The sequence below is a fragment of the Corylus avellana genome, chromosome 4 (assembly GCF_965113065.1).
Source record: "Corylus avellana chromosome 4, dhCorAvel1.hap1.2, whole genome shotgun sequence".
In the NCBI taxonomy this organism is placed as follows: domain Eukaryota; kingdom Viridiplantae; phylum Streptophyta; class Magnoliopsida; order Fagales; family Betulaceae; genus Corylus; species Corylus avellana.
Window position 1 is genome coordinate 27,160,330 of NC_142493.1, and position 26,597 is coordinate 27,186,926.

The window sequence follows — 26,597 nt, forward strand, 5'->3', positions numbered from 1 at the left end:
TTACCTTCAATAAGAATGGCATATTTATATTTTTATGTCCTTTTTGTTCTCTATTTGAAAACAAAACGGGGGAAGTGTTAAGATTTAAAATCTCTTAAACTAAGGTATTAAATTTATAAAATTAAAAACTAGGGTCTTAATATCAAAATGATAATTGATAAAATATAACAACTTTTCTTTAATACGAAAAATGAAGTAACACTTACTAGGGTATTCTAGTTTGGATGAAATTTCTCTCAACTTACTATAATAATTGCCAAATATCTTCTAACATGTTTGAATTTTTAGGTTAGTAGAATTGTAATAAATTACTGTTAAAGTAAATATATGCATCTTACATGTTATAAGACATTTGACATTTATTAGAGTGTATTGGAGAAAATTTCATTTAAACTAACTTAGAGTAAATTTCACAATAGCGAGATTAACATACCTTACGCAAACATATAGTATGGTAGTAGCATGGAGAGCTAGAGATGACATAATTGTAAATGGATTTGGTTTACATGCTATTATTAAAATAACAGTATATATGCTGTAGTTGAATCAATGGTCAATATTGAATTTTTCAAAATATCTTTTTTCATTTTCTCTCTTATTAAATGCTTATAAAAATAAGTCAACTTTAAAATTCAATCTTGACCGTTGATTCAACTATAACCATACATGCTGTTATTTTAATAACAGCATGTAAGCCGGATCCATCGTAAATGTACAATTTTTTTCTTTGAAGCATTTATAGCATCCTAGTAAAAAAAAGCCAAAATGTTAGAAGAGAGTTATAAAAAGCTATCCATTACTCTCTCTCTCCAGCTTTTATTTGCTCTTGTCTCACTCTAGAGTCTAGACTTTCAATAATTATGTCATTTCGTTAATCAATTAGCTAAATGACATTTGAAAGATGCTTAACGAGCCAAAAATACTTTTTGAAAATTGAACATCTTGTTTACAGTTTACTTGTTTTCAAACACATTAAGATGGACAAAAAAAAAAAGAAAAAAAAAAAAGAAAAAACACAATAATAAGATGGACAAAAAAGCGAAAAGCCTAAGATAACACGATGAACCGGAGAGTCGAACCATGGACATACAGACCGGACCAGTTTTCATGACACGATGTTGAAGAGACAACGGTAGCGCGGGGAAGTCCGAGGAAAATGGTCGTGCTGCGCCGAATCAGAGCACCTTCTCATTAATAAACGGAAAAATAGCAGTTAAAAGGTTTCTTAAAAAACAGTAGCTCAAAAGAATGGTAGTAACCGAAAATAAAACAAAAAGTCGTGGGGAAATCCGGAAGGAGCAAAAATAGTTGAGTTTGCGCGTTCAAGTTCTTGTTGCGTGCTCTTGATAGGGAAGCCAAAAACGTACACACAGAGAGCGAGAACCGGGGGAGAGAAAGTGCGAGAAACTCAGAGGGAAAATTGTTGCAGAGGAAGGGCTTGTTGTCGTTCCCGATCCTCTTCCCGCCATTGCTTAACCCTCTGCAACCACATTTTTCCATTTGACCTCATTTCCTCATTCATTAGCCTCCAAAACAAGATTTTCTCAAACGGCGGGAGAGCGCGGAAGCCCGTACAGCTAGGGCGTAAAAGCGGAGCAATAGCACTTGTGCCTGGTGCGACTCCAAATTCAAGGAAGGTTTGGGGCAATTGAGACCGAGATTGGATCGAGTTTGTTTGGATTGGAGGGATTTATGGTTTGGTCGCATTGGGTGGTGCTTGTTGTTGAGGGAATTTAGGGTTTATTAGCTGAGCCTCGGATCTCTGTCTCGTCAAGTTTTCGTACGCAAATGGTATTCGTCTCTCTAGCTTCTTGGCATTATCTTCCTCTCCAAGTTTTCAGTTTGTTTCTTATTTTTGTTGAATTTTATACGTCTTTTATTTGTTTGCATTAATTTATGTTATTTTTCTTAGCTTAGAATGACCAATCTATGCTTAAGTTTGAATTGTTTCTGTGATTAGTTGGCAGAAATTACGACCAAGTTTATAGCTTTGATAGGTATTGAGAAAGCTGATATATCTGTATGTTTAAAAACAAAGAAAAAGAAATGTGGTTTCTATGTGGAAATTTTTGATATATCTGTATGCTTACAAAATTAAGACATATCTTTTTTTTATTTTTTATTTTTTAATTTTAATTTTTACATTACAAAAAAAGAGTTACCCAAGTGTAAAAGTATCAGATAGTAGTCGGGGAGCTAAATGTCTACTCAGTATCAAACAGTGCTGTTTCCCCCCTTTCTTGTTGTGACAAATAATGCTATTTAGTTCTGGCATATGTTGGGTTTGATGATATGTCTTGTTTAATCGCATTGGGTAGCAGTTGGTGTGATTCTATGGTTCTTGTTGAAAGTTGTGTATATAGAACCTGCATTGTTGTTGCTGCTGCAGATATTTGGATTTGGTAAACCTTACATCAACATGGCAAGAGTGCATTGCACTAGTGTTTCCTTGAAGTGCCTAGCCATCTGTGGACTTTTCTATAAACTTAAATACTACGAACAACTGACAAAGTGATTTATTAACAGTATTAGCATTAAAAGTGCTGAGGTGCTTCATGGCAAGCTGCATCATACTTTGGTTTACCTGGTTTAAGACGATTTCCTTTGAATGTGGAACTGCATTTTTTAATTTTTTTTTTTTTTTTTTTTAAATTTTTGTTTTTGTTTTTTTTATTTTTATTTTTATAATGTATAGTGATTTCATCTAATGTGCCATAAGGGGCAAAAGTCAAGTGAGAAAATACTTCAGGACTCAGATTTTATTGTTATATTTATTTTAGCAGATTATGTAATGAGATGTTTAGAAAAGCAAACCTTTAAGAGGCTGCTCTGAAATTATTTTATCTTGCTAAAAGTCTCATTTGATAATGATTAACCATCAGTCAAATTATGGTAAGTGTTTTTGTTAATTTTGCCGAGGGAGGCAAAGGGACTCTCCAGTTTTGTATGTATTTGGATTCCTATACATTCTTGGTTGCTTTCTTTCTGCTATCCTCACATGTTGCTTTCTTGCATCCAACTCATATTTGATGCCATCGTCCATCTTGGAAATTTGCTATTTTCACAGTCTGCTCTTTTCAATAGATGTGCTGATGATGTAATTGACCACACAGGTTACTCAAGCCAATTTAGTGGTTGGATCTCTTGTTTGGGTGGAGGATCCTGAGGTATCTTGGATAGATGGTGAAGTTGTGGAAGTTAATGGTGAAGATTTAAAAACAAACTGTACGTCAGGGAGGACGGTGAGTGCTACTTCTTATAATCTATAAAGTTAGTCTTAGAACTGTGGGATTTTTGTTTATCGATAAAGAAATTTTGATTTCATTATATTGTAGTGTTTGTTGTTTCTATATTGAGTTTATTCACATGCTTAAAATCTGCATGGGATAATTGACGCTGATTTATTTGTGCATTTACTGGTTTAGTACCAACTGAGTGGTATAAGACACATTCCAGGGAAACATTTACTTGAAGTTTAAGAAATGTTTGGGGTAGCATTTATTCTCGACCAAAACTCTTAAAGGTTAGAAAAATTAATTCATAGTTGTCAAAATGCCAAGGTGAGAGATACCATATTTGAGGTGGGAGATGGATCAAAGGTTAGATTTTAGCATGATCTTTGGTGTGGGGATATGGCCCTTAAGGATGTCTTTCCAGTTTTATTTGGTATTGCTTGTGCAAAGGACACTTTTGTTGCAGCTCACTTCGAATTTTTTGGAGGTGCCATTAAGTGGTACTTGAGCTTTGCTAGAGCGGCTCATGATTGGGAGGTGGATGCCTTTGGTTCGTTCTTTAGGATGCTGTATTTAGTGAGAATGAGACGGTAAGGAGAAGTCAAGTTGTGGTGGGTCCCTTCCAAAAGAGGGTTGTATGGTGTTAAATCCTTCTATAGAGTCATGAGTTGTCATGATGGCTTCCGTTTTCCTTGGAAGAGTATTTGGCAGACTAAGGTTCCGTTGAGAGTGGCCTTTTTTTGCGTGGTTGGCGGCCCTAGGAAAGATCCTTAGCATGGATAATCTTTGGACGTGGCACATCATTATGGTTGATATGTGTTGTATGTGCAAAAGGGGTGGGGAGTCTGCACTCCGCAGACCATCTCCTTCTTTATTGTGAGGTTGTTTGTGCCATTTGAAAGGTTTTCCTTAGTCGATTTGGGTTGTCTTGGGTTATGCTTAGATGAACAATCGATTTGTATGCTTGTTGGTGAACTGCTGACAACACTTAAGAGTGCTGTTGTATAGAAGATGGTGCCTTTTGCGGTGTCTTTGGAAGGAAAGGAATGATAGAAATTTTGAGGACCACAAGAGGACTTTGGAGGAGATTAAGTATTTATTTTTCAACACTTTAAATCTTTGGACAGATGCTTATGTTTCTTCTGTGGTGATTAGTTATCATGATTTTCTTGTTTATTTTGTCTCTAATAGTTAGGTGACTTCTCCTGTATACTTTCTGTGTACATGGGGGCATCTTACGCTTTTAATGATATCTTGATTGCTTATTAAAAAAATGCCAAGGTGATATTTCACAATGGTGGCTATATATTGCTTATATTAAGATGTTGTCAGCGAGTTATCCCTTCCTTTTACTTTTCATGGCTATATTCTTTGTCATTTATTACTTTTGAAGAATTCAATTTAACTGTAAAGTTCTCCATTGCGGTTTTGTTTGTGACTAAGAAATTATCTCTGAAACGTAGGTCTAAAAAGTTCTTACATTGCCTATCATCTTTCCAGTGCAAGAGAAAAGCTACCTGAAATCTCCATTTACTAAGAGAAGCGGTTTTCATTTCTTCTCTTGGGAGGCCACTGACCTGGAAATATTCACTTTTCCATTCTTCTTATTTTACCCAAGTATTTTAGACTGAGCATATCTGCATCAAAACTATGATGGTTAAGGTTCATTTGAAGTTCTTCTCTCCGTGATATTAACAGGGATCATTGTATGTTTATGTAATACAGTGCCTGCATCTTTATATTTTGTATTTTGTATTTTTTTTGTCCTGTTGGTGGTTTTTTTTCTTCTTCATAGTTACTCTATATAAAAGATTGAGATAAAGTCTATAGTGTTACTATTTGTTTATGTTGTAGGCTGTGGCTAAAGCATCCAATGTCTATCCGAAGGATCCTGAATTTCCTCCATGTGGTGTTGATGACATGACGAGGCTGGCTTATCTGCATGAACCAGGGGTTCTGCAGAATTTAAGATGTCGCTATGATATAAATGAAATATATGTGAGTATTAATCATAAGTTTCATGTTCCCACTCTTCTCCTCCTGCTTTTATTGTGGCTATATTCATGTTGAAATGGATGGTTCTTTATTGAGATCAACTGCTTCAAGTTGTTTCCATAATAATGCATTCCTTGGTCATCTTTATATGTGTCTAAGAAGTGTGGTTGTGTATACTTATTTGTTGTTCACATCATATGTGTCAACTTATTTTTTCCCAATCTGATTTTCAGAATTATATCTCTGGCAGTTCAAGTGTGGAAAGCTAAACTTTCTGGTGGTGTTTGCAGACTTACACAGGAAACATATTGATAGCTGTCAACCCGTTTCGAAGGCTACCTCATTTATATGATAAGCATATGATGGAACAGTATAAAGGGGTGGCTATAGGTGAGCTGAGCCCACATCCTTTTGCTATTGCGGATGCTGCGTACAGGTATCTGTCCTATACTGGTGTCAAAAATTGTTGAAGTTCTTGATGATATTTAATGTGCCTAAAAAAATAAAATAATTGTAAATGCAGATTGATGATGAATGAGGGAATAAGCCAGTCAATTTTGGTTAGTGGGGAAAGTGGAGCTGGTAAAACAGAAAGTACAAAAATGCTTATGCGTTATCTTGCCTATATGGGAGGCAAAGCTGCAGCTGAGGGTCGACGGTCTGTGGAGCAGCAAGTTCTAGAGGTAAAAAAAGTATTTACTTATCCAAATAGGTGTGTCAAAGGTGATACTTCTGATGTTGCTTTCTGGGGTGTCATGACTCTTCCTTTGAAAGGGGATCTTTGAGTGATAAATTCTAGTATGTTTTCTGTTTTTCTTCTTTTTTATTTGGCAGTCCAACCCTGTTCTAGAAGCATTTGGTAATGCAAAGACGGTCAGAAACAATAATTCAAGGTGGGAAATCCATTGCTCAAGTCATTCATACTTTTTTTGTTCCTTCTACTTTTATGATCTGTTATATCGTCTATTTGATTGGTTAAATTCTGCCCTAAATGAAGTGTAACACATTTGCAGTCGATTTGGTAAGTTCGTGGAGATTCAGTTCGACCAAAGAGGCAAAATTTCTGGAGCTGCCATCAGAACATATTTACTAGAACGATCTCGTGTTTGTCAAGTGTCTGATCCTGAACGAAATTATCATTGCTTTTATATGCTTTGTGCTGCACCACCAGAGGTAAATTGGTCTCTTGCATGTGTATGGAATTCTGTTTGTGGAGAAATTAAAGTCTGCTGCCATGCTCTGGTATTGGATGTTGTAGAACAAATTCTTCTTTGAGTGAAAACTTTTTATTCAGGTTAAAACCAAAACAATGATCAATGTGCTAACTCATGAAGAGTCCCCAAACCACAGTAATATTTAACTCACGAACTTTCTTGGGCAATCAGTCAGAGACAGATGTAATCAGTCAGACAGATTTGTCGAAGCGATCAGAAAAAGATCATCTTGAGTATCTTCTAGAGGGATTTCTTATTTGAGGAGCACTAAATTGCTCCCAAGTCATTCTACTATTCTAGGCATGTAAGATATCCCATGTTTCGAGATAGTGTCATAATCTTTTCTGATACCAAAACTGCTATAGGACAGCCGTTTAATTTGGATATTAGTTTTTCTCAATATAGGTGAGCTACAAGGTTTTAGATTTTCAGGTTTGTTGATTGGAAGGCTAGCTTAAGGATTAAGGAATGTTTGGAATTGAATAATATAAGAAAAATAAGCATCAAAGGTGTCGTTTGGGGGTTGTGAACAGTTCCCGTGAATAGTAACTTGATCTTTTCTGGGTTTCTTTTGCTAATTTATTGTGGCTATGTTGGGGTTTATGAAATAGGTTTACTGGGAGAAACTATGCTTGATAAAGGTTCAGATGAGTTCTGGTTGTTGATTAAATTGAAGGAAAAATGAGAAGAGCAAGTTGAAAGAAGATATACGAAACCTCTGAATCTCACCAAAGTCTTTTAGGAGTCATCTAGAAAATTTTCATGGAGTCTCATTATTAAAAGGAGAGCAAACACGCTGAAACTTCGTTATAAACATTTCCCTCATTTGTAAGAGTTACATCAATATTTATAGACTTCTTGTGCTCCTGACCCTAGTAGGATTTAAGACTAGTACAGGAAGTTCTAGAACCAAGCTTAAAACTACGAATAACCTATGGAGCTCTTGTATTATGCCTAACTAATCTTAATCAATATTCTTTAGTTCTAAGCTTGCTTTTCCTTTTTTTGTTTTTTGTTTTTTTTTTGAGCTTCTTGTGTCCTGCATTGGTTGCTCATCTATCTGATATTTTGAGTTCAGGAGCACTTCTGAAGGCCCTCTAGGTCTTCTTATTTGTTTGTGTTATAAATTTCCTTCAGAGGTTGCATTGCTCATGTCAAGCCTTTTTAATCCCCCCGAGTGCGAGTTTTAGTCTCATTAGAATATGCTCCCCTAACAGACCTGAGAAATGATAAAAGGCTATTTTATCACCCTTTGATTGACCAAGCATCCTTGTTATCGGTATAAATTTGTAGTTTGCTTATTGAACATTCATCAAATGAAGGGTTATCTAATTCTCAAGAGGCTGGGAAATGGAAAAAGTGAAATATGTGGTATAGCTATAAAATTTCTGAATTCTTGTAGATTTTCTTAGCGCCACAATTCATGCTATAATTTGTTCTCTGTTGGATTGGTTGAACCCTAAGTTTGATTCCATTTCCTACATAGAAAAAGAGTTTCTGTGGTGGCATTTACAGCTTTTGTTATTAGAAACTATGACGCACTAACTTTAAATTTTATGTCAAGTTGGTTACCTGCTTAGTTTCTGTTTAACTCTAAATGAAATAATCAAAATTAATTGAATTTCTCACATGTTTCATTGTGTCTCTGCTATCAGGATGTTGAGAGGTACAAATTGGGCAACCCAAGAACATTCCATTATCTAAATCAATCAAATTGCTATGAGCTGGATGGAGTGGATGATTCTAAGGAGTACCTTGCAACTAGAAAAGCTATGGATGTTGTTGGGATCGGTTCTGATGAGCAGGTACTATTTCTTATTAGTTTTTTAACAGGAAATATTTATATGAGAAACTCTACTAGAATTTCTTGTTCTCAGGATGCAATATTCCGAGTTTTAGCTGCAATACTCCATTTGGGCAACGTTGAGTTTGCAAAGGGGAAAGAAATAGATTCTTCTGAACCCAAAGATGATAAATCTTGGTTCCATCTCAAAACAGCAGCTGAACTTTTCATGTATGTGATTCTTCATCACTAGTGGCAATGAAGTTATTGGTAATTTCTTAGGGGATAATTGTTTACAGTAATGTCTGGAATGTGAAATGCTAATCCATAATCTGCATTTTTTGTTTAGGTGTGATGAGAAGTCTCTTGAAGACTCATTATGCAAACGTGTGATTGTGACGCGTGATGAGAACATAACAAAATGGATTGATCCAGAGTCTGCAGCACTCAGTAGAGATGCTTTGGCAAAAATTGTTTATTCAAGGTTATTTGATTGGTAGGTTGCAATATACTTCATAGCTCCATCATGAATGATCTATTCTGTCCGTTAGTATATCTTCCTTCTTTCTTTTTGATTAAATGTTTTGAGCACTTGTTGACCCAGGCTCGTGAACAAGATTAATAATTCTATTGGTCAAGATCCTGATTCAAAAAACTTGATTGGGGTTCTCGATATTTACGGATTTGAGAGTTTCAAGACAAACAGGTGCTTAACCGGTACGCTTTTATTTTTGTTATTCATGGAGGTTAATTTGTTGCAAAGCAACAGCTGGGAATCCCAGTGATGATCTGATGGGGATGCCTAACTAGGATAGTTAAACTTTGTGGCCTTGATGACATTTGTATGTTAATTTGGTGACTCATCATATTTCTTGTTCATTTAAACAACCACTATATGTGTGGTATTTGTTTGGACGGTGGCTAATGACATGGATATGTTAATTATGAATGATTTGTTTATGTTTTGTTGTATAGATATGTAGTTACAGTTTTATGATTTGATGTTTGTCATATTTTGAGTTTGGCAGTGTGTAAATGTTAATTGGCTCTGTGCAGCTTTGAGCAATTTTGTATCAATTTGACGAATGAAAAACTGCAGCAACATTTCAACCAGGTTTGAGGATGAAACATATGCCAAGTGTTCTTTTGTATTCCTGGATCTCCTTAGTTGCTTCTAACTTAATTTAACATCAATTTGTGTTTTACAGCATATTTTCAAGATGGAGCAAGAAGAGTATACAAAAGAAGAAATCGACTGGAGTTATATAGAGTTCATTGACAACCAGGATGTTCTTGATCTCATTGAAAAGGTATGTTAGTTTCTCCGCTGCCATAAATTTTGCTTCAGCTTGCCATCCAATGTTGAAATATATTGGATTCTTTATGATTTAGGTTTTTTAGGTGTATCATTTTGTTATAATAGCAGTGTATTTGCTGCAGTTGTGTGTTTGATGAAAGGTATAGCCCAAGTTTTAATGGTTTTGAGCTCTAATGCTATGAGTTTAACCTTTGGCTTTTGAGATTGTCTCTTGGTTTGATATCGGCTTCAGGACTCTTTTATTTTTTCAGATTTTAGGTTTTAGCTCTTTAGGGTCCTTTTGTGTATCTTGCGCATACTTGAGCTGTACGCTCTGTCCTTCATGATGAAACTTGTAGTTATCATCTGTATGATATTTCTTTGGTGACAAAGTTGTTTCCTACTTTCTTTCCTTCTTCAAAATCTTCCCTTATGGTTTACTTAATTATTTATTTTTGGGATAAATGCTAAATTGGTCATTGTGGTTTGGGGTTGTGACAAATAGCTCACCAGGGTTTAAAAAGTGACCTAATACTCTATAGGGTAAGCAAAAAAAAAAAAAAAAATTCATGCCATTAGAAAAGTTAATAAAATCTGTTAATGTCCCACATCAATACCAATCATATTGTGACATGGGTTACTTATAATATAATAAATATAAAATATACATATAAAAAAAGAACAAGAAAAAAAGAAGAGAAAACAAAGGGGGTGGTTGAGAAGCCTTCTTTGCAGCTCCAGCAATGACAGGTTGCAAAAAAGTGGTGGGCAGGCCAGCTCTCTCTTGAACCATTGCTTTATCATACGAAGAAGTATGGTCCCAATATAGGAAAAGTGAACAACAACCAGAAACAAAACTCAATGATGCTTAGAAAGAAAAAAAAAAATGGAAAAAGAGACTTTAAAAGCAAATGGGGGTGGGGGGAGCTGGTTTGAGCCAGAAGAAGAACAGAGTTGCAGATTTCAACATACACATGGTTTGCTGGCAAGTGCACCAATTTGACAAATTCCAGCTTCTGCTGCTTGCACAACTTGAGCTGATTTGCTGATCCCATCACCATATCTGTTTTTTTTAATATATTTTATATTTGTTTTTTTAATATATTTTTATTTTATTATAACTGACACTTGTCACAATGTAACACATAATTGGTGTTAATGTGACACATTAACAGATTCTATCAACTTTTCTAGCGGCATAGACTTATTTATTTTTTGCTTACCCGAAAGGTCACTTTTTAAATCCGAGGGAGCTATTTGTTTCTCCAAACCACAGCGATTTAGCATTTTTCCTTTTATTATCTTTGAGTCTTAGTTACGCCCTCGTCTGCCCAATGATTGAAGGAATTTAAGCTAATGCAGTAGGTGCCAGTACTTGATACTAGCATGCTGCACTTATTTCCAATATCCATGGTTCTCCCCTACGTCCTAGTCTAAAGATTTCCTTTCTATTTTCTTCTTTTTCTTTCCACAAAAAGTTGGACATCTGATGGTTTGAGTTGTTTTTGTGGAAATGATCATTTTGTATGCTGGAATGTTTAGAGTACCATGTTACTTCCATGTATTTGACTTATGGTGGCTGTCTGGTTGCCTCTGAGTGCACATACATAATACACACACATGCATATATATGGCTGTATATTACTCCAGCCAATAAGGAGTCATATATATATATGTGTGTGTGTGTGTGTATGTATATATACATGTGTGTACACACACACACATAACGAGGCTTTATCTTATCACGACTCTATGCTGGCTGAACATTAGTTGCTTTTGTGCAATTTTATCATGCTTGTCCATCTAGTTTTCTTGTTCTTGGTCTTGTGCCTCTTTTTTTTGCTTGTTTCCCCAGTGGGCGAGTTCAATTCTTTTTCATGGTCAGATTAAGGGGACTTGGGTAGATGAATGACATACATATACTTTTGTATTTCAGAAACCTGGTGGCATCATTGCTCTTCTGGATGAGGCTTGGTATGTTATAAGAGATAAAACAGTAATGCAATTACTGTTATTCCCTTCTATCTCATTTAGTTATGAAACAATTAATTTATTTGGTCCTTGCAATACTGTTTTTCAACTTGTCCTTTATTATATATATATATATATTTTTGTGGTATCTGATGTAGCCCTTGTTATTCTTTGTAGTATGTTTCCAAGATCAACACATGAGACATTTGCAGAAAAACTCTACCAAACTCTTAAAGACAATAAACGCTTTAGCAAGCCAAAGTTGTCACGTAGTGACTTTACCATTTGTCATTATGCTGGTGATGTAAGTATCTGAAATTCATTTGGGCTTGCCCTATATTTATTTTTTAATGCGGTAAACTTTTGTTTTAGGTCACTTATCAAACTGAGCTCTTCCTGGATAAGAACAAAGACTATGTCATTGCGGAGCATCAAGCACTCCTGAGCTATTCCAAGTGCTCCTTTGTTTCAGGCTTGTTCCCACCTTTAGCTGAAGAATCTTCCAAATCATCAAAGTTGTCATCAATAGGTTCTCGGTTTAAGGTATGTTTCTATTGTATACATATGTGCAATTCAGTATAAATTCTTCCCATATTGTTTTCAGTCATCATAACCATTGTGTATTTTATATAGCAACAATTGCAAGCTTTGCTTGAGATACTGAGTGCCACTGAGCCACACTACATTCGTTGTGTAAAGCCAAATAATCTTCTCAAGCCAGCCATCTTTGAGAATAATAACATCTTACAGCAACTCCGCTGTGGGGTAGGTTTCAATCTTTTCGTCTCATGTATTTTGGCTTACTAGTCTTCCACCCCCCCCCCCCCCCCCCCCCCCCAACATTTACTTGTATTATTGGCTTAACAAATGTCATATTTCAGGGAGTCATGGAGGCAATTAGGATCAGCTGTGCTGGATATCCCACTAGGAAGACTTTCGATGATTTTTTACGTCGGTTTCGCATCCTGGCACCTGATGTTTTAGATGGAAGGTATTTTTTGGTCGTTTTATTAACTGGAGTTGGCGTTAAACTCTATAACGATCTAGGAAAAACGTTAGTCATATCTACGCTATCATTTCAAAATGACTATTCAAGTTGCAATTGGAGCTTCCTAAAATTACTTATAAAGTCCAGTTTTACCTAATAATGAACTAATGTGGTACTTAAGCACCTATGAGGTCCTTTATAGTCCACCTACTCTATGTGGGCAATTCATCTTCTCAATGTGGGACTAACTCTTTGGGGTGTCACAGATTCTTACTTTACTAACTCTAAATTCTTATTCATTTCAGCTATGATGAGGTTATTGCTTGCAAGAGGCTTCTTGAGAAGGTGAACCTTAGAGGCTATCAGGTATAAGTTCATAATTTCAGTGCTCTTTGTACTGCTTGAACATTCCAATAATAACAAATTTTGGATTTTCCTTTTCTGCATGTGGTTTGGGGATTGCCTGTGCAGAAAATGCTTGGCAGACCATCATTGCCTAGGTCTTGTGTTCTTGTTTGCATTATTGTATTGCAACTACATGCCACCATTAAAATCTACCATTTTTCTGTATTCATGCTGTTGTGGGCTGCTGTATCTCACATGATCCCATCATATCTAAGTTCACAGAAGTCAGGCTGACAATCTTTTGATCCCTTTCTTTTGCAGATTGGCAAGACGAAAGTGTTTCTTAGAGCAGGTCAAATGGCAGAACTAGATGGTTACCGAAGTGAGGTCTTAGGGAGATCGGCAAGCATCATCCAGCGAAAAATTCGCTCATTTTTGTGTTGCAAAAGCTTCATCTTATTGCGGCTATCTGCCATACAAATCCAAGCCTTGTGTAGAGGTACTGTGTGATTCAAGAGAGTATTAACTTTCCAGGTTTAGTTGCCTAACAATGGAGATTTTTGTATGAATTAATAATATGTTTTCTTTGAGCTGATGCAGGACAAGTTGCACGCCAGAAGTATGAAAGCTTGAGAAGGGAAGGCGCTTCTTTGAAAATCCAGAGACATTGTCGCATGTATCTTTCTAGGCATGCTTATAAGAATTTGTGCTCTTCAGCTGTTTGTTTACAGACTGGTATGCGTGGGATGGCTGCTCGTAATGATCTTAGGTTGAGGAAGCGGACAAGAGCTGCAATTATTATCCAGGTAAATATCAATTTTTATTCAACCATAGGAGAGTTATCTGAATGTTCTCTACATTTAGCGTTTTGTTTTATTTTTATATTTGGAACGATGTCAGCAGGATGCCTATCAATGTTAATTAATTTCTTCTCTTTCTTGTCTCATATGGGGTGCCATTTTTTATATTCCCCCTGCACTTGGCTTGCACCTTTTTGGCGTTTTCCACATCATTCTATTACGTCGATAAACAAATGAAGTTTATAAATTCTGTAAGCTGCCTAGCCAGGTTGTGTAATTAGCACTTGGATGAGTGATAGTAGTAAGTTTATCGCATTTGGTCTGGTTAGGGGAAATATCCTGAGTTTGTAAATTTTTAATAGGGGATGATATGAGAGTGTACGGTTCGCATGATGTTTGGTGCAGCGATGTGGCATTAAAACAAGTATTTTCTGATCTGTTTTTAATAGCTGAGAATAAGGACGCATCTATTAATTCTTATCTGGGGTATTCAGAAGATGGGGTGAATCTCTCTTTTATGCCTCCTATATCCTAATCTTTTGGGAAAATAAATATTCTAGAACCCCCATGTTTTTTCGAATTTTCATTATAGACCTGAGTTTTCAATTTGGCCAATTTATTACCAAGTTCACAAAGATACTAAATCTAAGACTTCTAGTCATTTTACCTCAAATAAATAATAAAAATGACATGAAAAAGATTATTATACCATTCTCATTAAAAATTTTTAAAAAAATATAAAAAGAAAAAATGGGTCCAGGGTGGCCATGAGACACCCAATTGGGGGGTGGCTGCGAGCCACCCCACGACCACGCCTATCCTCAATAAAAATTTAAAAAACAAAAAAGAAAAAAAAAAAAAAAAGTTTGGGTGGTTGTGAGCCACACCTCATTTGCCTTTGTTGTTTTTTGTTTTCTTTTTTTTAAAAAAAATTGGCCAATTTTTTTTTTAATTTTACTTTTAAAAAAAAAATTGGCCAATTTTTTTTTTTTTAATTTTACTTTTAAAATTTTAATGAGAAGGGTATAAAATTCTTATCACGTTAATTTTGTTATTTATCTGAGGAAAAAAAAAAAAAAGGCTAGAGGTTTTAGAAAATCTTTGTAGACTTGTGTATTAAATTTACCAAATTGAAAACTCAAGTCGAAAATGCAAACTTCGAAAAAGTATTTGGACTGGGGGGGGGGGGGGGGGGGGGGTTGTTGGAATATTTTCCCTAATCTCTTAGTGTGTCTAGCAGTTGAAGGCTGTCTTGGAAGTCTTAATGAAATGAAAATTTTGACGTTCATTTTTTGTTGAGGTAGCTAAGAGGGTCCAATTTGGGGCAGTTTCCTTCGAAGAGTATTCAATGTAGCAAAGTTCATAGGAAAGCCCTTTACATTTATTTATTTTCTTTGGAAAACTATTTATATGAAGATTTTAGCATGTGGCATGTGTAAATCAAGTGGAGAGTGAATTGACCATCTATTTCTTCATTGCTTGGCTTGTGAATTGTGGTCTTTTGTCTTCTTATTATTTGGGGTTCAATTCATGATGCCCAAGAAAGTAGTTAAGTGTACTTCAGTTGGAAGACGACATGGTAGTAGTTTGGTATGCACTTTTTGCCCGATATGGACTATATGGAGAAAGTAGAATAATCAAACTTTTAATGTTGAATGATTTACACTAGAGCTTAAATCTTTGGTTTTGAGATCATTGTACATGAGATTTTCTTTAGTCCTTTTTCGAACTTGTAGATGTTTTGATAGTTTTGAGTTAATCTTTTGCATATCCTCAGTACATAAGGGCTTTTATTCGTTGGAATATTTTCTTTACAAGACCTATGCATGATTGGGAGGTGGAAGTGGTCTTTGTTTTCTTTGAGTTGTATTCTCAAAAAGTAAGGCAAGGAGGCGAGGATAAAATTTGTTAAGAGTCCTAAAAAGAAAATTGTTTGAAGTTAATTCTTACTATCATGTGTTATATATTCCGGTAAGTTCCCTCTTTTTTGGAAGAGTATTTGGAAAGTTAAGGCTCCCTCTATAGGGACATTCTTTGTGTGGATGGCGGCTTTAGGAAAATTTTTAACTTCGGATAATTTATGAAAGATGAATGTTATTGTGGTGGTGTGGTGCTGTATGTGTAAGAAATGTGGAGTCTATTGATCACCTTCTTCTTCATTATGAGGTTGCAACAGAATTGTAGAGTGCGCTTTTCCAATTGTTTGGTGTTGTATGGGTTATTGTCTCGAAGGGTGAGTGAGTTGTTGGTGAGTTGGAGGGGACAATTAAAAAACCATAATTCTTTGAAAATGTGGAGGTTGGCTCCTTTGTGCTTAATATAGTGTCTTGGGAGAGTGGATCGTGAGATTGCGATGTTAGAGCTGAAGAGATGATGTTACAATCCCTTTATACATGGAGAATAGCATTGAATAGTTTGCCTATTTCTAATTTTTTTGAGTTTTTGGAATTTGTTCTTCTTTTTCTATATTTTAGGAGTTCTTTTGTATACTTCCTGTATGCTAGGGTTGTGTCCCTCTGCCTTTTTAATGAATTTGCATTACATATTAAAAAAATAAAATCTTATACCTATCAAACTAAGCATTATAGAGTAAGGAAGGAACCCACAATTATCGCTGGGGTTTCATATGAAATGAAAGGAAATATTCCATATTTTTGTTTTGTAGGGAAGTGTTAGATGTGCGATCTTCAAATTATTCGTGTAATGATTGCAATTCATGCCCTATTCTCTTTTGGTGGGGGCACAATTCAAGATTCACTCTTTAAATACTATGATTATAGCCATTTTAATATCTTTGTTTTTGACATGTACTGGCAGTAACAGTGTAATCACATATAAAAAAATTTATCGTCAAAAGTAGCTTTATTTCACCTTTACATCTGGTGTGATCCACCTCTTTTAAAAAGTTCTACTTTTTCGGTTGAGTAGCATTCTTGACCGTGCTGAGGCATTTATTTTTTCTACCCTGGTTAACTGAGAGATCCATTACATTGCATTGGGGCTTTTATCCAAGGACACAAGTATACAAGAAAAACCTTTAAATTAAAAAGAAAAAATAAAATAATATATACTAATTCCCAAAGCTCAAAACATCCAAGAATTCAGAGAAGCCTAAATGCTAGGAAAAAAAGTGGAAAAACTGAAGCGCTGAGTCATTTGTTATGCCGTTTACAATTGTATGACATGGTTTGAGTCTTCTCCTGTCTTTTAGGTATATTATGCTCCCTGATTCTATGTGAGTTCATGTCTATCACAGAGTCAATGCCGAAGATACTTGACCCGCCTTCATTATTTAAGGATAAAGAAAGCAGCAATTGCCTCACAATGTGCCTGGAGAGCAAGGGTTGCACGTAGAGAATTACGGACGCTTAAAATGGTGACGAACTTTTTCTTTGTTTCCTTGTTTGGTGAGAGCATGCTTGTTATTTAATATTTTCAAAACTCTTCTCACTAGGTGATGTTTTCTAAGGTATTTGTGTCGATATGCTATTTACCATTAAAAAGGAAAAATCTTGACAAGTTTATATATTGTAATTGGTCTGGAATGACAAGTTTGTATTTTTAAAACTCAGTTACTCTGGTGCCTTGTGCTCGCCTTGCATTCGGTGGTCATATGTGGAAAACATCTTTTTATTCTAAATGTCTGTCCACAGGCTGCTAAGGAAACTGGTGCTCTCCAAGCTGCCAAAAATAAGCTGGAAAAGCAAGTTGAAGAGCTGACCTGGCGTCTGCAGCTGGAGAAAAGAATGAGGGTAATAATTTTCTTTATTAGATCAATCCACAATATTTTAATTTTAGCTGTCAATGACAAGCAACTGGAGAATTTATTTGGATACTAGCTTTTGGTTTTGCTGTGAATGTGTTTTTTTTTCCTGCTCAATGCTTTGGCTTCCCTTTCAATTTTAAGTGTCAATGGATTCAATTTAATGTAGAATTTATTCTTCTTTGTCAATGATAAGTTGCTTATATGGTCAAAAGATGCTGTAAACCAAATTGTGAAGTGATGACTTTAACATGGTGTCCTTGTTGTCTGCAAGGTCCTTGGTTCACTTTTTGGCTATCCCCATTCTGTTAATTCTGTTCTGCATGTGCAATGTCATTGGGATTGGGGGGGGGGGGGGGGGGGGGGGGTGGTGGTGGGGGTGTTGGAACTTAAAGCTTTTGAGATTGATGGTCTCCCAATAACACGTTAATACCGTAAGAGATCTTTATCAATAATATTGATGTGCGCTTTCTTAATTAATTCCAATTACTTCTAAAAAAATAAAAAATATTGATGTACCACTGAAGCTTTTCGGATGCATCCTCTAACCTTCATAAGTGTGAAAAGGGGTGCACTTCTAATATGAACTTAGGCTACTGTCTGTGTTGCATACAAGTTGTATTTGTCAGAAAAACAACATGCTGGTTTCGGCCTTTTAAAAATGTTTCTAGATTTTGTACATTTTGTTTCTGTCAATACCGACACATTATTTACATAATTTACCTCTCCAAGGGGTTCTCTTCTACCTCTATTTTTACCTTTTGCTAAAGAAATAGTGTGTCAAATGAAACACAAGGATACTTCGAATGTGGTATTTTTTACACAGCGACTCTGTAAACTCTAAACTGTATTGTTTTTCTTGTTTCTAATTGATGTATCTATTAATTCAGGCTGATCTTGAAGAATCCAAAACACAGGAAAATAGAAAGTTGCAGTCTGCTTTAGAAGAGGGACAACTTCAATTTCAAGAAATTAAAGAACTACTTATGAAGGAACTTGAGGCTGCCAAGAAAACTGTTGAACAGGTTCCCGTTGTACATGAGGTTCCTGTTATTGACCATGAAATGTTCAGTAAGCTTACCGCTGAAAATGAAGAGCTCAAGGTAAGGTTGCAGAAATTCTGGTATGTTTATGTTGCTTCTGGAAAGACCTTATCTTGCTTCTGGAAAATAACCTTGGATTTTGATTGGAGGCAATGAAATGAGTAATTATGGATGTGGGGGGCGTGTTATAATTTTTCACATTTGATGATATTTTCCTGGCTGTGGCACTTTGTAGGCTCTGGTAAACTCTCTGGAAAAGAAAATTGATGAAACAGAGAGGAAGTACGAAGAAACAAACAGGGTTAGTGAAGAGCGGTTGAATCAAGCTTTGCAGGCAGAGTCAAAGATAATTGAGTTGAAGACTTCCATGCAAAGGTTCTTTTTATGAGTTTTCTACCTCTGTCAGTTGGTTTCAAGTGTGAATTATTGAGGAGCTGGATCAATTGGATATTTTCTTGATTGGCTTGGGTTGAGCTATTATGCTATGAATTGTGATTTATGGTTAAAAGATTATTTTAATTTTAACGATTGCTTAACTCTTTTCTCAGACTTGAAGAAAGACTATCTGACATGGAAATTGAGGACCAAATGCTGCGTCAACAAGCATTATTAAATTCACCTGTTAGAAAAATGTCAGAACATTTAGCAATTACAAGACCTCTGCAAAATGGTCATCATGTAAGTGACGAAAATAAAGCCAGTGAGAGTTACTTCTATATACTGTTTAACTATTGTTAGCTACCCTTGTTATATATTCCTGAAGGAGTCTACTTTCTACAGGAACCACAAAGTGCTGCACCAGCAAAAAAAATTGGTACAGAGTCTTTGAGGAGATCACAAATAGAAAGGCAGCATGTATGAACCTGATAAAAAAAACTAGTGAATTGTTGATTGCTAAATTAATTAATTAGTTTTTAAATTTATTTTTATTGTTGAGATTAAATGGATTAATTCTGATATTGGTGTCTGGTGCAGGAGAGCATAGATGCTCTTATCAAATGTGTTACACAAGATCTTGGGTTTAGTGAAGGAAAACCAGTTTGGGCATTTACCATATACAAATGTCTTCTTCACTGGAGGGTATTTGAAGCAGAAAGAACTAGTGTATTTGATCGCCTTATTCAGTTGATTGGCTCTGCAATAGAGGTGAGTTGATGTGCATTAGAAAATTGTTCTTTCCTTGGACAAGTAGAGATCAAAAGATTATTGAGTGTGGCAAACTGTGGGAGGGTAATCAGGTGAACATTCAACCTAGAAATCTGTTGTTTGGAATGATTCTTGATTGCTAAAATTTTCAATTTATTAGCTCAAGATATATACTTTCTTCTCTTTCTTTTTCTTTCTTTCAAAAGTTTAAAGAAAGTAGTGAATCAATAAAACAGTGGGGGCTTTAAAATGGCCCTGCTGCCCCGTGTAAAAAAAGATGAAAGGGAAAATTACTCTTACTACCTCTAAGGATCGCCTCAATTGTTGTTACATCCCCCCCCCCCCCCCCCCCCCCCCCCCCAAAAAAAAAAAAAAAAAAGCAATAGAAAAAGAAAACTAAAAAAAGTTGCAATGTCCCCCTTAAACTATTTGCTCGTTTCACTTAGCCCCCCTTCATTAAGGTTTTTTCTTAAATATGACAGAAAATGTGCGTGACCCAAAATGGCCATAATACCCTTGTAAGATTTAAAAAAGAAAAAGGCAGGAGACCCACATGAAGGAGACCCACGGCGTCCTGCAAATATATATATTTAGAAAAAAATTAAAGGCATTTTGGTATTTTATGCATTTCAGGGGTATTTTGGTGTTTTTACACATCTCACCAATTTGAATAAGGTTTAGTTAGCTTTTCCTTGCCAAACTTCTTCCGATAGATCGAATAGGTGGAAGGTTCTTTCGCGCATTTTCTGTTCAAGTTAACCAAAAGTCCAAACGGTAGGGGGTTAAGTGAAAGGGGCTAATAGTTTGAGGGGTCAATTGCAACTTTTTTAGTTTCGGGGGCACCTTACAATTGAAATGATAATTGGAGGGGGATAAATGTAGTTTCCCCAAGATGAAATTTTATTGAGTTTGTCAACTTAAATATAACATGGAGCTTGCCTTTAATATTTCTTGCAGAACCAGGATAACAACAATCTTATGGCTTATTGGTTAACCAATGCATCTACATTGTTGTTCTTGCTCCAACGGAGTTTTACAGCCAGCAATGGAACTGCAGTGCGGAAGCCTCCTGCTCCGACATCATTATTTGGGAGGATGACCCAAGTACTTAAATGATTATTTATTTATAATATTTTTTGTGTACCTTTATGTGTTTATGCATGTATGCACACATTAACATATATTCAAGATGGCAGTGTAATGGTCATACAAAAATATTTTGTGATGTTAATGTTGTTACCCAGGGTTTCCGTTCTTCTTCAGCCAATCTTTCTGTTGGTCCAATGGATATAGTGCGTCATGTTGAGGCGAAATATCCAGCTTTGCTTTTTAAGCAGCAGCTAATAGCATATGTGGAAAAGATATATGGAATTATCCGAGAGAACATGAAGAAGGACATGTTACAAATAGTTCCTTCTTGTATCCAGGTATGACAAACTCAATTTTCCAACACCACAGGTCCAAAGCTGTACAATGACTTGTTTAATGATTTTTCATATTCTTTCAGTTGCTATATGGCTTTTTAGGAATGCTTTGAGACAATTAATGCTGTATTTGTACATGATTTTAGTGTGAATTCAAAGTTAGTTTATTTGTTTTCACATCACATGATCATCATTTTTTTTTCCCTGAATCTGGATTGCTTGTCTTTGCTTCTTTTTTTTTTAAAAAAAAAAACATTATACCCGGCCATAAGCATGGCATGACTTTTGTGGTAGGTCTGTTCTAGTTTTCTGTATATTTTTGTTACATAAGATGGTGAACATGTGAGCTACCCTTGCTGTATTGATGTATCACTGATTGGCATTTAAGTGTTGAGTATTACTTGCCTAAAATGTTGCGAATGTTGTCATTTAATAATTGAGTGCTAAGGTGTGCTGTGCTAGCTATAGCTCTATATGCTTTTTAGTTTGGTTAGTTACATCTTGGACTAGCGATTTTCTAACACCAGTTGTCTGTTATCTGACATTCCAGGCACCCAGAACATCAAGAGGAAGTGTTTCAAAATCATCTGGACAGTCTAATAGCAATAGTGGCCCAGCTAGTCCCTGGCACAGAATCATTGAGAGCCTTGATGACCTTCTTTGTACATTAAAAGAAAATTTTGTATGGAATTACTTTTGACAACAAAGTAAATCATTATCCTATTTGTTGAATTTTGATGCATCATGAACTTATGGTCAACTTTGTTTCAGGTGCCTCCAGTTCTTGTTCAGAAGATATTCTCTCAACTTTTCTCATTTATCAATGTTCAGATCTTTAATAGGTAAATTGATGTTCTGTGTGTGTGTGTGTGTGTGGCTATGTTGTAAGTTATAAGCTGTCAGTATAACTTGTGGATGCATTTTTGTTCGCTGCTGCAGCCTTCTCCTTCGTCGAGAGCGCTGCACATTCAGCAATGGGGAATACGTGAAGTCTGGGTTGGCTGAATTAGAACTATGGTGTGGCCAAGCAACAGAAGAGGTACTATTTCAGTATTGTGACTAGTGTAAGGCTTCATTTTGACACTTTTTTAAGAGTAACGCTACACTTACTCCCACTTCTCCACCTATTTCCCTACACACACAGGTGGCTTTTAAAATCACTATTGGATTAAAATCCAGTAAGGATCCATCTCATATTTAATGGTGGTCTTAAAAGCTACCTATGAGTGTGGGTAAATGGGAGTAAGTGTAGCATTACTCATTTTTAAACCTCTGCCTTCCTCAATGGAGAATCCCTATATATGCCTGATTAGTATTAGCCACCTTGGATTCCCATTGATGCACTGGTAGAGCTGAGTCAGGCTATGGCTCAGTCGGATTTGAGGGAGCGCTTGTGGTTCTCACCATCTAGGCCCTTCCTGCGGCTCTCAGCGGGTAGGTGTTACTATGGTCACGCTCAGGTAGGATAGCCACAATTGATCTCCCCGGCCTAACCTTTTTGCTAAAAAAAAAAAAAAAAAAACTCTGCCTTTCCTCGTTGGCAGATCTTGGCAATAGCCTTCAATGAGCTGTGACTCAAATAACACTTCCTTCCTCATGGTATGGAGGGTGAGGTAATGGGTTCAAGACCTCAGTGAGTGGGCGTCTAACTCTTCAAAGAAAAAAATTGTATTTCTTATTGCTTGTTTGATGTTCCTGTTGTTGCAGTACGCTGGCTCATCATGGGATGAACTCAAACATGCAAGGCAGGCAGTGGGATTCTTGGTGTGTTCCTATACTGGAAGTCTTTTCAGTAACATTCTGAAATTGGTGTAATTGATTTTTCAATTGCTACTTATAAATTCTCAAATAAGATTGTCTCTTCAGTTCTTCTTTGTGTGTTACCAGTACCAGTGTCTAAAATTCTTTTTAACTTTTCATCTATAGTTTTGCTCTGTTTTGTTTTAAGGATCTTCTCCTAAAAAATTCTTTTGTTTTGCAAGTGACTTTTTGCACATATAGTCCAAAGAAAGTGCATCCTTCTTCAGAAGGATTTTCCTCTTGAATCGCCAAGTCCTTGTATGTTTTGATACATTTTGGCATGAAGCTCTTCCTAAAATCTTTGGTTTCCATCTAGAGCTTTTTAACACATTGATAATCATCGTGTGGATCTTACTCTCTCCCTCTCTTTCAAGGATTTTGTTTTCTTAAAACAAAGGAAAAAATGATGTCAAGCTTGCAACTATTATGACAGAGGTGTGGAACTGATGTTGAGTTGTTGGCTTATCAACTGCTGCATTCATTATTCTGGGGGAGAATACACATTCAAAATTTACATTGAATGTGGAGAAGTTGCTGTCATTTGCTACTTATAAGAAAATAGGTCATCGTAGTCTGCTTTGGTTAAGCTGTCCTATCATTGTTTGTAGTCTTCATTTAGAACTTAGATGAAGAGGTTAGTGTTTTGGATCAGTTTAGGATGTCTTAAAGCCTGGACTGGATCGTTGATATCTGTATTGTGAAGCATTCATCAAAAGTTGCAAAACCAAAACTAAGGAAGTTTAATCACCTTATAGTCCTGCTCCTGTTTTGTTAAATTTTGTACTTCAGTTCCTAGCACTTGTATCCTACTATAAATTGGGTAGGGTCCACATTTAATTAAACTGTACTGAACCAGATTGGGATCTGAGAAATATGACATCGAGATAATTATGTAGTTTATTTATTATTATTGTGATGTAGATGTTTGGCATTCGTGCTGTGAAAAAAGTAGTCTCTTGACTTTTTGGGTTGTCTTTATCTTTGTAATACTTTATAACCATCGTATATTCAATTAGTATATAGGCATGACTTGAAAGTTGCTACTGTTCACAGTACTTTGGAACCTTGTCTGGAACTTCCTGTATAATTGGTAGATCGAGACAAAAAAGTGGAATCTGTTGTTAGATTTACATTCTCACTATAACCATCTATAAGTCATATTAAATATTTTAGTAGGCATGATATTAAGTTTTATTTGGCATTTTTTGGGAATACATTTGTTAATGCAGTCTCATATGGTTTTGAGCCTTTTTCCTTCCCAAAAGGTCTGCTTTTGTTGGTGGTATCAAATATGGACATTATGCATTAACTACTAACTACTTTTGCTGAAATGGATATGTCCACGCCAACTTAACTTGGTTAAAATTTTCTCTGCAGGTTATACACCAAAAGTCTAGAATTTCCTACGACGACATTAAAAATGACCTCTGCCCTGTAAGTCTCTCTCTCTCTTGTGCACACAGTCGCAGGATATTATTGGCTTCATTGAGATTTGGTCTGACGAAAAGCCAAATACTAAATTGAGTGTGAAACCAGCATGTTTTGTTTATACTTGAAGTTAACAAGAGGAACAGAAAAGAAATGGAATAAAGCATGTCTTTTGAAGTTGATATAATAATGGAGCTTGTTGAACAATATTGGAGTGTTTTACTTTTGTAAAGGAATCGTAATTTTTTGGAGTTTAAAATGATAGACCGAGGCTGCATTTTTATAAATATTTTGGACATGTTTCTCTCACACATTATTGCTTGCTGTCTTCAGATCCTGAGTGTTCAGCAGCTTTACAGAATATGTACACAATACTGGGATGACAATTACAACACTCGAAGTGTATCACCAGATGTAAGTCATGAAAAACAAATTGATAAAAATATTGTTTTCGAATTGCTCCAAGATATTTTATTTCCTTTTCTATAGTTATTAATGTGGTGTTTGTGAGTATGTATTTCTGTATGTATATGTATGTGTGCACGCACACGTGTATAAACATATTAAAGTGGTGCTGTACCTGTCATTTGTGCAGGTCATTTCCAGCATGAAGATTCTAATGACAGAGGACTCCAATGATGACAATAGCAACTCTTTTTTGTTGGATGATAATTCCAGGTTTACATACAAACATTTCTAACAGTAGGAATTCTTTTCTATAGAAAATCTAAACGATACTAGAAAATATATATATATAGCATTTCATCAAAGATAAAGACTCCCTTCAAGGCTGGGAGATGAAGTTTTTTTTTTTTTTTTTTTTTTTTGTGAAAACTGTTAAAAATAATAAAGATACACACACACATGCGCAGATAGAGAGACACAAACAGACAAAAAACACCCACATATTTGAAAATGACACTCCTGTGTTTCCATTTATATTAGAATGAATCAATTGGTTGAGGGAAAAAGAAAATTTCTAGAACTGATGTCCAAACTCCCCAGTAATTATGGTTTTTGAATGCAGCATTCCTTTCTCAGTCGACGACTTTTCCTGTTCCCTTCAAGAGAAGCATTTTTCTGATGTAAAGCCTCCTGCAGAACTCTTGAAGAATCCAGCCTTCCAATTTTTACAGGATTAAGGCCGTGGTTCTTCTAGCAGTTTTTCTTGTCGTGATGCATCAAATTTTGTCAAAGATTTGACTGAAGCTTCGACTCTGGTCAATGCCACACTGTAAATTCACCCCCGGCTTTTTTTTTTTTTTTTTTTAAATCCTTTTTATATTGTTCCCCTTCATTGTGAGTCACATCCGCTGCCCCGGAGTTAAATATGATTTAAAATAGAAATGTAAAGTTTCAGTAGGCTGGTTCAGATAGTTAAAGGGGCAGGGATAGGTTTTACACTTTTGAGTGCACTTTGTTTTCTTCTGTATTTTACTTTGAATTTTTTTTTTCTTAGTAATGGGTCACTTGGAGCCAGCATTCTTTGTAGGGATGGTAGAGGGAAGAAAATTATCAATAGTGAGGTGGGAGGAGCTGATCTTAAGTGCTGTTCCAGTCCCCCACATAATGTACAAAACAACAGAATATGTCAAGATAGTGTAATTGGTTTGTAGTGTATTCATCTTTTTATGGCTTTCTTCATTTGGGAAAGGAGTTTTGTATGCTTTGTAAGTTTTCCACAGCCCAACAGTAATGTAAAGCCATTTCCAGTAAGGATGAAATATTTTGGTAGCAGAGATGGGCGAAGATCTATAACTTAACTTCTATACTGTATATGAAAGCAATATCTAAGCGGAATTATTATATTTCTGTAATTACCAAATTATTTAGCCGGGTCCTTACAGGCTAAACCATTTAATATACTAAAAAAAAGAAGGAAAAAAGAAGAAAAGATAGCTTTCTACTTTTAGGACTCTTGCCAAATCTTCACATTGCACAAGGGTAGGGGCAAGCAGGATTTTGAGTGGACTTGAAATCATAGATCCATTTTGGGCACGTGTGTGAGTCTGGAAGTAAGCCCTGTGCGCGGCCCATATTTGAAGGAACAGGATTCTCTCCAGTTAGTTATACTTGTAGGGTATTTTTGTCTTTTTACTTTTTGAGAGAACAAAAATACTTATTTACTATAACTAACTAGATATTCTCCGGTTCAAATGAACGAGAGAGGATCCTATTTCATATTTGAGTTGTGGCGGTTAATTAATATTAATTGCTTGATTAGGGCAATTGCGTGTTTGTTGTAACCAACTAAATCCGTAATAGTTAACCATTTACAACGGTAGATTTTTGCAATCTTTCATAAGCACCCCTTCAAAATCTATAAATAAAGAATTTATCCTACAATTTAATTTTTCTTATTCGTTC

The 26,597-nt window shown here is 35.7% G+C and overlaps 1 protein-coding gene across 1 annotated transcript; it reads left to right on the top strand.

Moving 5' to 3' along the window:
* The first annotated feature begins 1,258 nt into the window (after positions 1-1,258).
* On the top strand, positions 1,259-25,890 carry LOC132177685 (myosin-8). The gene is made up of 38 exons (XM_088515398.1): positions 1,259-1,791; positions 3,114-3,242; positions 5,088-5,231; positions 5,519-5,664; positions 5,752-5,911; positions 6,063-6,121; positions 6,242-6,401; positions 8,098-8,247; positions 8,320-8,456; positions 8,575-8,721; positions 8,830-8,931; positions 9,282-9,339; positions 9,434-9,535; positions 11,459-11,496; positions 11,671-11,797; positions 11,866-12,036; positions 12,127-12,258; positions 12,375-12,484; positions 12,787-12,847; positions 13,148-13,325; positions 13,427-13,632; positions 16,883-17,002; positions 17,280-17,378; positions 18,280-18,492; positions 18,668-18,807; positions 18,981-19,110; positions 19,213-19,287; positions 19,408-19,578; positions 20,536-20,682; positions 20,823-21,005; positions 21,553-21,684; positions 21,774-21,844; positions 21,942-22,041; positions 22,710-22,766; positions 24,180-24,236; positions 24,564-24,644; positions 24,826-24,908; positions 25,258-25,890. Exons 1-38 carry the CDS (start codon positions 1,789-1,791, stop codon positions 25,370-25,372), a joined length of 4,494 nt encoding a protein of 1,497 aa, XP_088371524.1. The 5' UTR covers positions 1,259-1,788; the 3' UTR covers positions 25,373-25,890.
* Positions 25,891-26,597: the final 707 nt, after the last annotated feature.

Coding starts and splice junctions, on each gene's coding strand:
- LOC132177685 (XM_088515398.1), top strand. Junction 5,912..6,062: donor TGGAGCAGCAAGTTCTAGAG/GTAAAAAAAGTA, acceptor TTTATTTGGCAG/TCCAACCCTGTTCTAGAAGC. Junction 8,722..8,829: donor TATTCAAGGTTATTTGATTG/GTAGGTTGCAAT, acceptor TTGTTGACCCAG/GCTCGTGAACAAGATTAATA.